The 13,291-nt window shown below is 42.5% G+C and overlaps 1 protein-coding gene across 4 annotated transcripts in view; it reads left to right on the top strand.

The window, feature by feature from the left end:
- Ttc17 (tetratricopeptide repeat domain 17) overlaps positions 1 to 13,291 on the top strand; it is a 105,119-nt gene that overhangs the window by 19,948 nt on the left and 71,880 nt on the right. For all 4 annotated transcript variants that reach the window (XM_032903772.1, XM_032903771.1, XM_032903774.1 and 1 more), the window contains exons 3-9: positions 4,383 to 4,552; positions 5,103 to 5,214; positions 5,438 to 5,569; positions 7,267 to 7,376; positions 8,122 to 8,266; positions 8,691 to 8,830; positions 11,611 to 11,771. In XM_032903772.1, coding sequence (XP_032759663.1) covers positions 4,383 to 4,552; positions 5,103 to 5,214; positions 5,438 to 5,569; positions 7,267 to 7,376; positions 8,122 to 8,266; positions 8,691 to 8,830; positions 11,611 to 11,771 — 970 coding nt within the window. The remainder of the gene's footprint in view (positions 1 to 4,382; positions 4,553 to 5,102; positions 5,215 to 5,437; positions 5,570 to 7,266; positions 7,377 to 8,121; positions 8,267 to 8,690; positions 8,831 to 11,610; positions 11,772 to 13,291) is intronic.

The following is a 13,291-nucleotide window of genomic DNA, read 5'->3' as shown; positions in this document are numbered from 1 at the left end:
TGACTTGCAGGGATAGGATTTTAGATCTTGCTTTGAGGCAGGGTCTCTCAAATTATTTTGTCAAAGTGGAGTCTGTGTGTATGTGTTTTATTCATTAAATTCATTCCTAGAGTTTACATATGTATTAATACATATGACTACTCTCACATTCTCTTCCCTACTACCCCTGTCTAACCCATCCTCTCCATCAAAGTGAATTGAGTAATAGAGAACCGGAATGCCCTGGAGTAGGTAGCAACCTAATGTCCCCTTGCTTAACCCTGCATAGGTTCTGTGTCACACCCCTCCCCCTATTAGAAAGAGGATGTGTTCCTTCTCACCTGTTTAAAATACTAAGAGAAGCCTGCAGGCTTCATCAGACTGCCAAGACATCTGTGACACGGACAGGTTCTTACCCAGAATCCCCATGTCAGTACTCAGAGAAGTCCAGAAGACGATGCGTAGGAGCTAAGGAAACCTTCAATTAAAAGGTTCCAGAAGACTAGCAGATTCTGCAGGATGAACAGCCTGATTCTTTAAACAAATCATATGGGGAAGGAAGATGGGAAAATAATGTGCTAACGATTAAATAGGAACAGAGTTAAACAAACGAATATATTGTGGATTTCATTGTATTCTTTTTAAGACTTTACTTTTGTAGTTTTTTAAATCATACAATGAAATATGGTACATACTCTCCAACTTTTCATACCCCTGCGACATTTCTCCCTCCAAGCTTCGTGTTTGTTTCTAATACCTACTAAGTCTTATTCATGCTGCCAGTATGTTCATGGGTGTGGGACTGTCCACTAGAGCATGAACAACCCACCATGGACCATGTGTCTCCTCAGTAAAGCGTGATTCTCCCTCCCTTAGTCCTCAGTGTAAGGTAGGAACTTGATATCGTCTGTGCCCTTCTGTGTCCTGTCTGGCTTCCCTGCCTGTATCGTAACCACAGCTCCTGTGAGGGTGATTGTGATCTTATGACATATCCAGACGATGCTGTGTCACGGCACCCTCCTGTCCTCTGCCTCTTACACCCTTCCTGCCTCCTCTTGATTGATGTTGCAATGTCCCTGATCCCTGCTGTGGTGACCATAACTGGTGTTTCATTTAGGGCGGAGCCCCGAGTCTCTCGTTCTCAGCACCTTACACCTGTCTCCACTGAGTACTGCCCACTGCAGGAAGCAGCTTCTCTCAGCAAGGGTGAGAGCCGCCCAGGGCTGTCTGCTGGGAGTTAGGCTTCCCTGGCTAGATGGATCTGATGTAAGCAAGGATGTAAAATGACTTCAGAAGGAGGGAAGAAAGAAATAGTTGGGTACTTGAACTCGGACTAGGTATTTAATATTAAGAGATTATTATTTTAAATCTGTGGCTATGGTATCATAGTTTTAGGCCTTCCAAGTTATTTTCTTTCAGAAGCAAAAATATTTACTGATAAAAAATTAAAATGTAGGGTGGGGTGGGGTGGGCAAGAGATGGCTCAGCAGTTAGGAGTACTTGCTGCTCTTCCAGAGGATCCTTTTGGCACCGACATGGTGGCTCACAACTGTCTGTAACTCCAGTTCCAGAGGATCCAGTGCCTTCAATACACGTGGTGCACATGCACACGTGCACACTCACACACATGCACAATAAAAACAAATGAATCTTAAAAGTTAAAAAATCTCATGAAGGAAAGGTAGAAGCTCAAGGAGGAACACCCAGGTGGTATGAACGGTCTGTCTAAAGCTTTGACTGACTGGTTGGCTAGAAGGCCTAGTGGGTAAAAGTGCCCGCCACACAAGCCCGACACTAGAATTGGATCTCTGGGGTCCACTGTGGAAGAGAGAGCCAGCTCCAAAAGTTATCCTTTGACCTCCACATGCATGCCAATGGGAGCATTTCCATACACATAATGATAATAAAATTAAAAAGGTTTAAGTAAAAAAGTTCTGAAAATTGCATGTCTGTTCACATTCCATTGACTGAAGGTCACATGGCTAAGCTTGTTATGTACGTTACAAAGAGTGGGACTGGGGAAGACCGTTTAGAAGCAAAGTAGGATATAGGATATGCTCTTTTTAATAGGGAAATCTTTTTTTAATTTTATTTTCTTTTTTATACATTTAATTTAATTTTATATTTAATTTAACTTTACTTTATACATATGAATGCAGGTGCCCCTGAAGAGGACATAGATCTGCAGGAGCTGGACTTAAAGGTGTTTGTGAGCACCTACTAGGGGTGCTGGGAACTGAACTCAGGTCCTCCAGAAAAGCCGTGATGCACTCAAAATCACTGGGACATCTCTTTTGCTTTTTGAGACAGGGTCTCACGAAGCCCAGGCTGGCCTTGAACTTGCTGGATCACTGAGGCTGGTCTTAAACTTGCTGGATAACTGAGAGTGGCCTTGAATTGCTGATCCTCCTAACTTTATCTTCCAAGAGTTGGGACTACAAGTCTACCTCTCCTGGCTGAAACGAAAACAAAACAAAAAACAAAAAAAAAAAAAAAAAAAAAATGGCTAAAACTACCATCTTGGGCCTGACTTCATGAGCTTTTTACCATATCTGTGATACATAAGCCAGGCACCAGGCTGACAGATAAGCCACAGCCTGTATAGTCGCTTTCTCAGTAGCTTCGGTAAAATGTAGCTTAGCTCCTAGAGGGCCACAGGATTTCTCACATCGTATTCTGTAGTCAGCTATATAGAAAATGATGTAAAATTATCTTATGAGGAAAGGTGGGACAGGACACAAAGGAGTGTGGTACAGCCAGTCACAGTAACATGATCTCCCATGATAGTTAAAACATGACGATATCCCGTTCCCATTAGAGTGCCTCAAATAGTAAGGCATGGTCTCTGGTATACTTCACGAAGAGCGGACTAGTCAGCGTATAAGTCAGATTCAGGCCTGGTAAGGTAGCTCTGAGGGTAAAGGTGCTGCTAAGTCTGAAGACTCGAGTGCAGTCTCCAGTACTGACACGGTGGAAGGAGAACTGACTCCCACATACTGTCTGTCCTCTGACCTCCACACCTAGTGGCACTCGTGCTAGGACTCTTGCAGTGAGCATGGGCAAGTCTACTAGGGGAAAGCACACTAACTCCCCAGGGGCCCTCAGTGGGTAGCTCCTCTGCTAGGGAGTGGGACTTTGTGAGCCCCTCCCCAGTCCTTGCTGGCATTTTCACCGGCTTGGTCTTGGGAATGCTTCATGGCTTCTGTTTCATATGTGTCTCTATGAGTTTCTGTATGCAGTAGCTTGTTGTGTCTGGAGAAGTTTCACAGTACCCTGCTGTCCCAGGCTCTTAGGATCTTTGTAGCTCCTCTTCTGAGGTGAGAGCCTTGCAGTGTGGTTTTGATGTCTCCAGTAGAGCTGAGCACTCACTCCACAGTCTCTTGTTCTCTGCATCCTGACTGTGGTGACTGTCACTCAGTATCCATTAGCAGAAAGAAGCTTCTCTGATGAAGGTCGATCTATGCTGAGCCGTGGCTGTGCTGAGGCGTGTTTACGGTACATTGTAAGCTGAATTCTGGTACTGAGTTTTCCTCTAGGACCTTTGACCTACCCAGATACAAGTTTTTGCCCAGTTAGCTGTTCATTAAAACAAATTTGTGTATGTGTGCCAGGAATGTGCGTGTGAGTGTCAGTGTCCATGGGGACCAGAGGAGGACATCAGATCGCTTATAGTTGGAATTACAGGCTGTTGTGAGTCATCTGATGTGAATGCTAGGAACTGAACTTAGGTGCTCTGGGAGAACAGCAAATGTTCTTAACTACTGAGCCATCTCTCTAGCCCCTAAGGTTTTGCTTTGTTTTTATAGTAAAGAAAAAAGTTTAGAGAAGCACTTAAGCATTGATTAAAAAATAATTGATATATTTATAAATGCATTCACGTGGAAATGTATACTATAATGGCTGATACAGGCATTATCAGTGTTAAGTTTAGCAAGGTTTAGAGTAGTATATCAGCATAAAACTTTATATAGAAAATTGAGAGGGTTTTGGATCAATATATAATCAAAATAATATTTTAAGAGAATAACAGGACAGATGCATCCATCACATGGATACCACATGAAGTGTGCAGAAGGGGTGTAACTAAGAGCACTCCAGAATCCCTGTCTTCCTGGGACAGGGCAGTGCCATTTACATCCTCCTTTGGCCATCTAGCTGCCATCTAGCTGAAATATTTTTTAATCCATTTTTTTCTTTAACTTATATTTGTGTGTGCAGGCATGTGTGTGTGCATGTGTATGTGAGCACAGGCACATGCATAAGTGCATGACAGTTAAAAAGCAGCTCGTCTGAAGTCCTGCTGTGCGTTCTAGGACTGATACAGGTCCTCAGGCCTGGCAGCATGTGCCTTTCCCTGCCGAGCCATCTCACTGGTCCCCGCTGGGGTTTGATTTTCTTAACAGAAACAATTAGTTGCTCAAAAAATTCACATAGAGGAGAATGAGGACAGAGACACAGGACTGGAACAGAGGCACAATAAAGAAGACCCCGACTGCATCAAGGCCAAAGTGCCTTTGGGAGACCTGGACCTTTATGACGGCACATATATAAGTCTAGAGAGCAAGAACGTCAGGTAAAGCAGTTCTCTTCCCAAAGGTAAAAGTGTCCTGCGTCAGTAAGGAAGAAGTTCCTGAATAATGTTTCGTCACTGATGAGTTTATTGAAATTTGGAGATTCTTTTTATACCATGGTGAAAACTGAGCTATTTACAGTAAAAACTAAAAGACAAATGCTCAGTAAGCATGTGGAAATATTTCTCAGAATTTATCATATGAGTACACACTAAAACAGTCCTATCCACCATTCTACAAAAAGTCCTAAAGATCGGTACTGCTCAGAGTGTGGGAGGGCTCTGAGTGACATTTCTAGAAAGAATTTAGCAGTTATGTAGCAGTCTTTGAAAGACCACCATCTTAGCCACTATTATTTTCTGATTCTTCGTTTGTCCATTTTATTAAAATTCCTTAAATATTTGCTTTTTATGTCAGCTCTGTGGAAAGCTGTAAGTATTGCCTACGTAATGTTGCTTCTATGGTTGAGACGCAGGGAGAGTGTGAGAGAGTTAGATGTTTCTCAGAGTGCCATTTTACCTCCTTTATTCACCCGCTGCTTCTTGATTTTAGGCCTGAGGATTTCATAGACACAGAATCTCCTGTCCCTCCAGACCCAGAGCAACCTGATTGTACTAAAATCCTAGAGCTTCCATATAGTATACATGCTTTTCAGCATTTACGGGTAAGTGCGAACTTTGGGGGGAGGGGCACGGGGATACTTTTTTCTTTTATTTGGTCTCATGCTTATAAAAGTATTTTCCTTTCTGCAAGACACCTTATAATTTTACCTACTCTTTTTATATCTTAAAAATACTTTCAAATAAATGCTATGGGATACTGAGTTTCTTATGACTTATATCCTCTACTTTTTTTTTTTTAACTGATTTTTAAATTGCCTTCTTTAGGGTGTACAAGAGAGAGTTAATCTCTCTGCCCCTCTCTTACCTAAAGAAGATCCAATCTTCACATATTTGTCGAAACGCTTAGGAAGGAGTATCGACGACATAGGTCACCTCATTCACGAAGGCCTACAGAAGGTGAGTCACCCAGCAACTCACTGAGCTAGGAGGCCCTGCCTGCCCAGGCATGTGGTCCTCTCAGGATGCTTGTTTTGCTTGTCTCCATAAAGGAAGGCGCGGAGTTATGATTACAGTGGTACAAAGTATAGCTCTCAACAGGAAGGAGGCATGGGAAGTCATTTCCTTTACCAGAAAGAGATACTAAAAAGGTTTATTTAAACTAATTAAAAAAAAAAAAAACTAGTAGAAGTAATGGGGGTAAACCTAGATTCTATCAGTTAGAACAACTTTTCTCCAAACACTTAACCACTATATTCATCTGTAATTTTCTTACAAGAACTTCTACCTGGTAGTGTGTGCCTATATTCTCAGCTACCCGTGAGGCTGAATTGGGAGACTTTCCTAAACCCACCAGCTCAAGACCAGTATAGGCAGCACAGAGAGACTCTAGCTCCAGAAACTAAAGGAAGGAAAAACCTAAAAGGAAGTAGGGAATTACATAGCATGAGCCAAGAGCAGAGTCGTGTCATTCAGGCCAGTGTGGGACTTCAGTGGGTACGTGCTGCTCCTTCCTTCCGTGATCCTAAGGCCCATAGACTGGGGTGCTGCTGAGTTGCTGTAGTGCTCGTCTAGCCCTTTGGGGCCCTGGCTTCCAGCTGCAGCATTCCATAAACCCATTGTGGCGACTAGTGCATGCTTGTCAGTCCATATTCTAGAGACAGAGGCAGGAGCATCAGACATTTACGGTCATCACAAGATTGAAGCCAGCTGGGGCTACATGAGGCCTTGTCTCAAGAAGAAACTACAGTTCTGTCTCTAAGAGTATATTTATACGGATATGGTTTCTAGCAGTATAACTATATTAGATAGAGTAGGTTATTACATACGGTATATCGTCTCTAGCCATATAACTATATTAGATAGAGTAGGTTATTACATACGGTATATCGTCTCTAGCAGTATAACTATATTAGATAGAGTAGGTTATTACATACGGTATATGGTCTCTAGCAGTATAACTATATTAGATAGAGTAGGTTATTACATACGGTATATGGTCTCTAGCAGTATAACTATATTAGATAGAGTAGGTTATTACATACGGTATATGGTCTCTAGCCGTATAACTATATTAGATAGAGTAGGTTATTACAGCACTTACGCATAGTTTATTCACACACATAACTATATCAAGAGATGAATTTTTGAATATAAGAAAAGAGTTTTGTTTTCCACTGCATTCTTGAATTATTTTTATAGTCAGGTTACCCTCTCCATCATGTCTTTCCAAAGGTGTGTTTGTAGTCACAGAACGTGAAGAATCAGAACATTTGGCTGGCGTGTTCATCCTCTGATCATGACAGGGCTTTGTATGTGCTCGTTGCGTGTTTATTTGCATGCATGTTTGCTTCTGAGAGACAGGTTCTCACTGTGAGGGCCAGTCTGACCTGGAACTAACTCACTGTGTAGCACAGACTAGCCTCAAAGTAATCCTCCTGCCTCCGTCTCCGCCATGGCTCTACACGGATCTCTGGAGCAGTGCAGAGGTTTTTGGCTGTATCCTCCATGTTCTTATCACTGTAGCTCATCTTGCTTCCTTCATCTTGAGTTTCAGAAGCACTAGTGTCTTAACTGTGCCCATCTTGAACATCTTCAGTTTAAAAGAAAAACAATCTGTCTTTGACTGTATTTGACTGTATTTCATTCCTCTCTAGAATTCTTCCTCCTGGGTACTGTATAACCTAGCTTCATTTTACTGGAGAATAAAGAACGAGCCGTATCAGGTAGTGGAGTGTGCCATGCGAGCTCTTCACTTCTCTTCCAGGTGAGCTCTCTCTCCTTCGGCCTCCTGATAAGCCACACCACGGGCACTGTTAACGAGTAACACATAGGGAGCTACATGAAGCAGTGTTAACACACTTCTTCACTCTTAATCAAAGACCTTGGTCTCATCACAGAAGAAAGATCACAGGTGTCAGTGAGTTCAAAACTGAAAGCTGTGTATTCTAATATTAATAAGGAAAAAAATATGTGAGGTAGATAGGCTGTCACTCACATGAGACGTTAGTGCCAGGACATACACTGGGGAAATTAACACGAGTTGAGCCTACCTTTCCTTGTATGTGTGTAGGTGGGTGTGGTGTATGTGCACAGGTATACTCATGAGTGCCTGTACCCATACATTGTGTGTGCAGAGGCCAGAGGGCTACGTCAAATAACTTACTGTTAAGACAGAGTCTCTCACTGAACCTGAAGTTGACATTTTTGCTAGATTAACCAATTGATCAGCAAGCTCCTGGAATCCTCCTATGTATGTGAGTGCTGTAGGTCCACTCTCTGAGCCATCTCCCCAGCCCTAAAATCAACTTCTCTTAAAGCAAATCTAAATCGTAAATGAATTTTTAAATCATAAAATTTCTGCTAGATCTCATTTTTGTGGCAACACTTGTAGCTGTGAGGTTGAGGAAAGATCATCAGTAATTTAAAAATGCGCCGAGAAACATGAGGACTAGGTACACAGACTCATGACACGTGCGCTCTGACCTCTAGCTGCGGTTCCTCTCTTCTAGGCACAATAAAGACATTGCCCTGGTCAATTTGGCCAATGTTCTACACAGAGCGCATTTCTCCGCGGATGCTGCTGTCGTGGTCCATGCAGCTCTGGATGACAGTACCTTCTTCACCAGCTATTACACACTGGGAAATATATATGCAGTAAGCACAGCTTCACTGTCTGTTGACATAGAACAGTTGTTAGCGGGCGCTGAGCTTTGTTTGTTTCTTTTTTTTTTTTTTTCTCAGTAGACCATTTTCTCTCCACTTTGTCTGAACATTGGGAATAAAGTAATTTGTGGGAAGGGGGAAAAAACAGCTCAATAACATCATAATGCTCTTAGCTTTTGAACAAAATAAGTAGATAAACTGAAATTCTAAACTGCAGAATAAACCCCTAAAGATAGTAGGCCTTTCTGGCTATAATATTCCTTGGTGTTGTGGGGATTAATCAAAACAGTTTTCACTGCAGAATGAGGTAGCTATGACTTTATAAATCGTGAGAACTTTGGAGAGATACAACCAGCCATGGCTAACGTTTCTTCCCCTGTGTGTATGCATGTGTATGTGTGTTTTGTCTCCCCAGATGCTCGGGGAGTATAACCATTCGGTGCTCTGTTACGACCATGCTTTGCAAGCCAAACCTGGGTTTGAGCAAGCTATAAAGAGGAAGCATGCTGTCCTGTGTCAACAAAAACTGGAGCAGAAGCTAGAGGCTCAGCATAGGTAACTGGAAGCAAAAATCTCACTGAAGCACCAGTACCACAGACCCTTGGCTTAGACCCATGTCAAGAGGCATCACCTTAACGTGGTCAAAACAATTAAAGAGGAAACCTTCTTCATACCGCACATCCATCCCTGTTCTCAAAATCCAAATGGCTTAGCACAGTTCTGTGACAGAGCAACTGACTCTCCAGCATCATCAGTGCCAGGAACTACCGAACATTCATAATTAAAAGCTCTCAAATTAGATCTTTACATGTTTGTTCATTTGTTTTGAAACACAGTTTTATTCTATAACCCAGTGTCTTAGTTACTTTTCTATTGCTGGGAAGAGACACCATAGCCACAATGACTTATAAAATAAAGAGGTTAGGGCTTGCTTACAGTTTTAGAGGGTTAGTTGATAAAGATCATGTCAAGGAAGTTGACAACAGACAGACAAGCATGTACATTGTACTGGAGCAGTAGCTGAGAGCTTATATCTGATCCACAAGTAGTAGTCAGAGAGGCTGAGCCTAGTGTGGGCTTTTAAAACCCCAATGAGACACCTCTTCCAACAAGGCTACACTTCCTAATCCTTCTCAAACAGTTCCATGACTTTAGACCAAGTATTCTTGTTCAAATCACCATGCGCAGTCTAACCTAGAATTTACTATAGAGACACTGTGTAACAATGAGCTCTCAGCAATCCTCCTGCCTTAACCTCCCAAGTGCTAGGATTACAGGTATGGGGCACCACCCCCAACTTCTTGATCTTCTGTTACGACCATGACACTTAGAGCTCTTGGGGAGGTTCTAGATATACAGGAATTCTTCTGATTACAACCTTATTTTAACAGAGTACGTTGTGTCAGTAAAGTTACTTGTACATACAGTACTTGATCTTTCTTCGCGCCTTTGGATCTGACATTGCATTTGGCCAGCATTGGGTGTGTATTAGGTTGGATAGCAGCGGGACTCTTTTGTACTTGATCTTATCAAGATTCCTATCAAAACATATTTGTTTCCATAGGTAATAAGGCCAGCTAAGAAACTTGATACAGTTCAAAAGAGAAAAGTTTTATTTTTCAAAATTAGCCTTCATTTTTTGGGTCCATTTTGTTTATGAAAGAGGATTTCAGAACTCATTAGAAGTGTGTATTTGATTGTTAAGGCGTCACATAGTGAGGCAGAAGAAATGGTAGCTTGCTTTCCAGTAACAGGCTTCTGCTCCACTGGATCAAAGTGTGCGGTGGCTGAGCGTCCTGCAGTGTTCTCTTAGTGCTCCAGCCCACTCCCTCAGTCTTTATAGGTAAAATTCTCCATGTTAGAACACAGTGTATAACAAAGGTTTGGCTTTAAACGTAATCGGCCAGCTAGCTCATGGAAATCAGATGGTGAAGAACAATGTTTCTCTGTTTTAAGGAACTAAAATGAGACCAGGAGTCCTTTTCTATCTCTAGGGAGAATGAAAGTAAAAAAGGAGAAAAGGAATTTTGCATGGCAGTGGGATGGATGTACATAGCTGTGGTAAGCACCATGACCAAAAGCAACTGGGCAGGAAAGCCTTTGTTGCATTTTAGAGCTTATTGTCTAACGTTAAGGGAAGTCAGAGTGGGAAATGATCCAGAGGCCACGGAGGAGTGCTACCATGTGGCTTCCTAGGCCTGCTTTCTTAGAGAACCTAGGACCATCACTCCATGGGCAGCACTGACCTCTATGGGATGAGCATAGTACTACATCATTTGTTTATCCAGACCATGCTCCTCAGGCAGGCCTCAAGCCCAAACTCATAGAGGAGTTTTCTCAATTATAGTTCCTCTCAGATAACTTTAGCTTGTGTCAAGTTGACATAAAACTAGCAGCACAAATACAGTTTTTATTGTTTATGTATTTTAGTAATTATGTATTTGTGTAAGGGATCAAATCCCAGGACTTGTACATTCTAGACAAGTTCTCTGACATATCCTCAACCCTAAATTTATTTTAAGCGATTTATAAAGACATAAAAGTGTGCATATTTACAGGGTCCAGTATGGAGGCTCAATGCATGCATCCGTGGTCTGGGCCCACTGTCTAGTTACCATAAAGGCATGTAAACATCTGAGGATGTAGTGTCTTCACTAGGCAGCTGGGTGGGTGGCAGTGCTGTTTTCTGTGGAGAAAAGGTTCAGATAACCCTGCTAAGTTGGGACCCCCCTTTCCTATCCCCTGCAGGCTCACTGCAGCTGCCCTCTGCTCTGCCTTGCTCTCAGCTGTGTGCTCAGTCTGGGAAGATAGGGCAGGTGATTCCATTCTTTTGAAACCCGAAAATACCAGCACATCACTTGATTTTTGAGACAATGTATTTAAGAAAATGCCTTTGCATTCATGTTTTTTCTCAAGTAATAATTTAAATTTTGATGTTTCTCAAGTATTAATTTACAAAATAGCTTTTTTTTCCTTTCCTTTTCTTGGATATTTTCTTTATTTACATTTCAAATGTTATCCCCTTTCCCGGTTTCCCCTCCAGAAACTCCCTATCCCATCCCCCCACCCCCTGCCTCCATCAAGGTGCTCACCCACCCACCCACTCCCTCCTGCCTCCCCACCCTGGCATTCCCCTACCCTGGGGCATTTAGCCTTCACAGGACCAAGGGCCTTTCCTCTGAAGAATAGCTTTTATTTAGCACTGTTATTCTTGAACTTGTAGAGTTTTTATTAATAAGAGTTATTGCTAATAATCATAAAGTTAATGTATATAAGCAAGTTTTTAAAATCACAACTTTTCAAGGTCTGGCTTTTCTGACATTGAAAATGTTAAGGTCCCTTCAGAGAACACTGAATGAGTTGAAGGAGTACCAGAAGCAGCATGACCACTACCTGCGGCAGCAGGAGATCCTAGAGAAGCACAAACTGATTCAGGAGGAGCAGATCTTGCGCAACATCATCCACGAGACACAGATGGCCAAAGAGGCACAGCTGGGTGAGTGGTGCCTGACTGCGCGCAGGCCGGGGGTCCCTCCCACAGGCCTGACTGCCAGACCTGTGTAGCCTTACAGCAGTATGAAGTTGTATCGATGACGTGTGTGTGCACATGTGAGCGTGCTGCAGTGCATGCGTAGAGATCAGAGGATAGCCAGCAGAGTCAGTTTTCTCCTCCCACCGTGTGGGATCTGGGTATTGAGCTTGGGGCACTGGGCAGCAAGCACCTTTACCTACTGAGCCACATCCCAACCTGATTTTCTTTTATTTTCGCTTCTTTGTTTTAATTTTAGTTATGTGTACATGTGTGCCTGTTTACTGTATGCCTGCAGGTGCATGCAGGCGCTAGAATGGGCTTGGGATCTCCTAGAGCCAGAGTTACAGGCAGTTGTGAGCTACTTAGTGTAGATGCTAGGAACCACATCTCGGTTGCCCTCTGCAAGAACAGCACATGCTGTTAACCACTGAGCCCTTTCTCCAGCCTCAGAACTTTCTTAGATCTCAAAACCAAGAATAATCACAGTTGGTGAACCAGGAGGCCCGGGAACTGCAACTTTTATTCCCATTTTGACATAAAAACCAATCTGCAAATTCTCAGGTTTCTTGTATTTCTCCAGCATTGATATGCATTTCTTTCTCCTAGAGATCTTGGTACAATTCAGATTCTGCCGCAGGATGTGTGAGGTTGGACCTGAGCTTCTGTCTTCATAGCACACACTGCACAGCAGGCTACGAGGCCTTCCTCTTAACCAGTGGTTCTCAACCTCCTAACACTGTACTGTGACCCTTTAGTACAGCTCCTCCTGCTTTGGTGACCCCGAACCATACAGTTATTTTCCTTGCTACTTCATAACTGTAATTTTGCTACTGTTATGAATTGTGACACATATCTGATGTTTAGGGTATCTGATACATAACCCCTGTGAAAGGGTCATTCAAGCCCCAATGGTGTCATGAGTCACAGGTTGAGAACTGCTATCTAAGCAGACAGAGGAATGCTAGAAACGAAACATGCAGACTCTGCCAAAGGGAATGTCTTTTCCCCTCTTGCTGTCCTAAAAACTATTTTAGAAATAAGACTTTACACTAGAATTAGTAACTCTTCTACTCAGGTAGGAAATCTTAGTTTAGTCCGTAGATAAGGTGCAAGGGAGCTCTGAAATCATCCCCATAGCTGTACATAGAATTGTTTATATGTTGTTGGTTGGTTGGTTTTTCAGAGAAGATAATGCATAGCTTTTTTTTAAAAAAAGATTTATCTATTTATTTTATTTATATCAGTACATTGCAGCTGTCTTCAGACACACCAGAAGAGGGCATCAGAGCCCATTACAGCTGGTTGTGAGCCACCATGTGGTTGCTGGGAATTGAACTCAGGACCTCTGGAAGAGCATTCAGTGCTCTTAACCACTGAGCCATCTCTCCAGCACCAGTGCATAGCTTTTATTAACATTTCTTGAAGTCCATTTCCCAAAAATATAGAACCACTAATCTAGAAGAACTTAGGTTGGCAAGAAATAC

The sequence above is a fragment of the Rattus rattus genome, chromosome 5 (genome assembly GCF_011064425.1).
Source record: "Rattus rattus isolate New Zealand chromosome 5, Rrattus_CSIRO_v1, whole genome shotgun sequence".
Taxonomy (NCBI): Eukaryota; Metazoa; Chordata; class Mammalia; order Rodentia; family Muridae; genus Rattus; species Rattus rattus.
The sequence above is the reverse complement of the archived record's forward strand: the minus strand, read 5'-3'. Positions and strand labels throughout refer to the sequence as shown.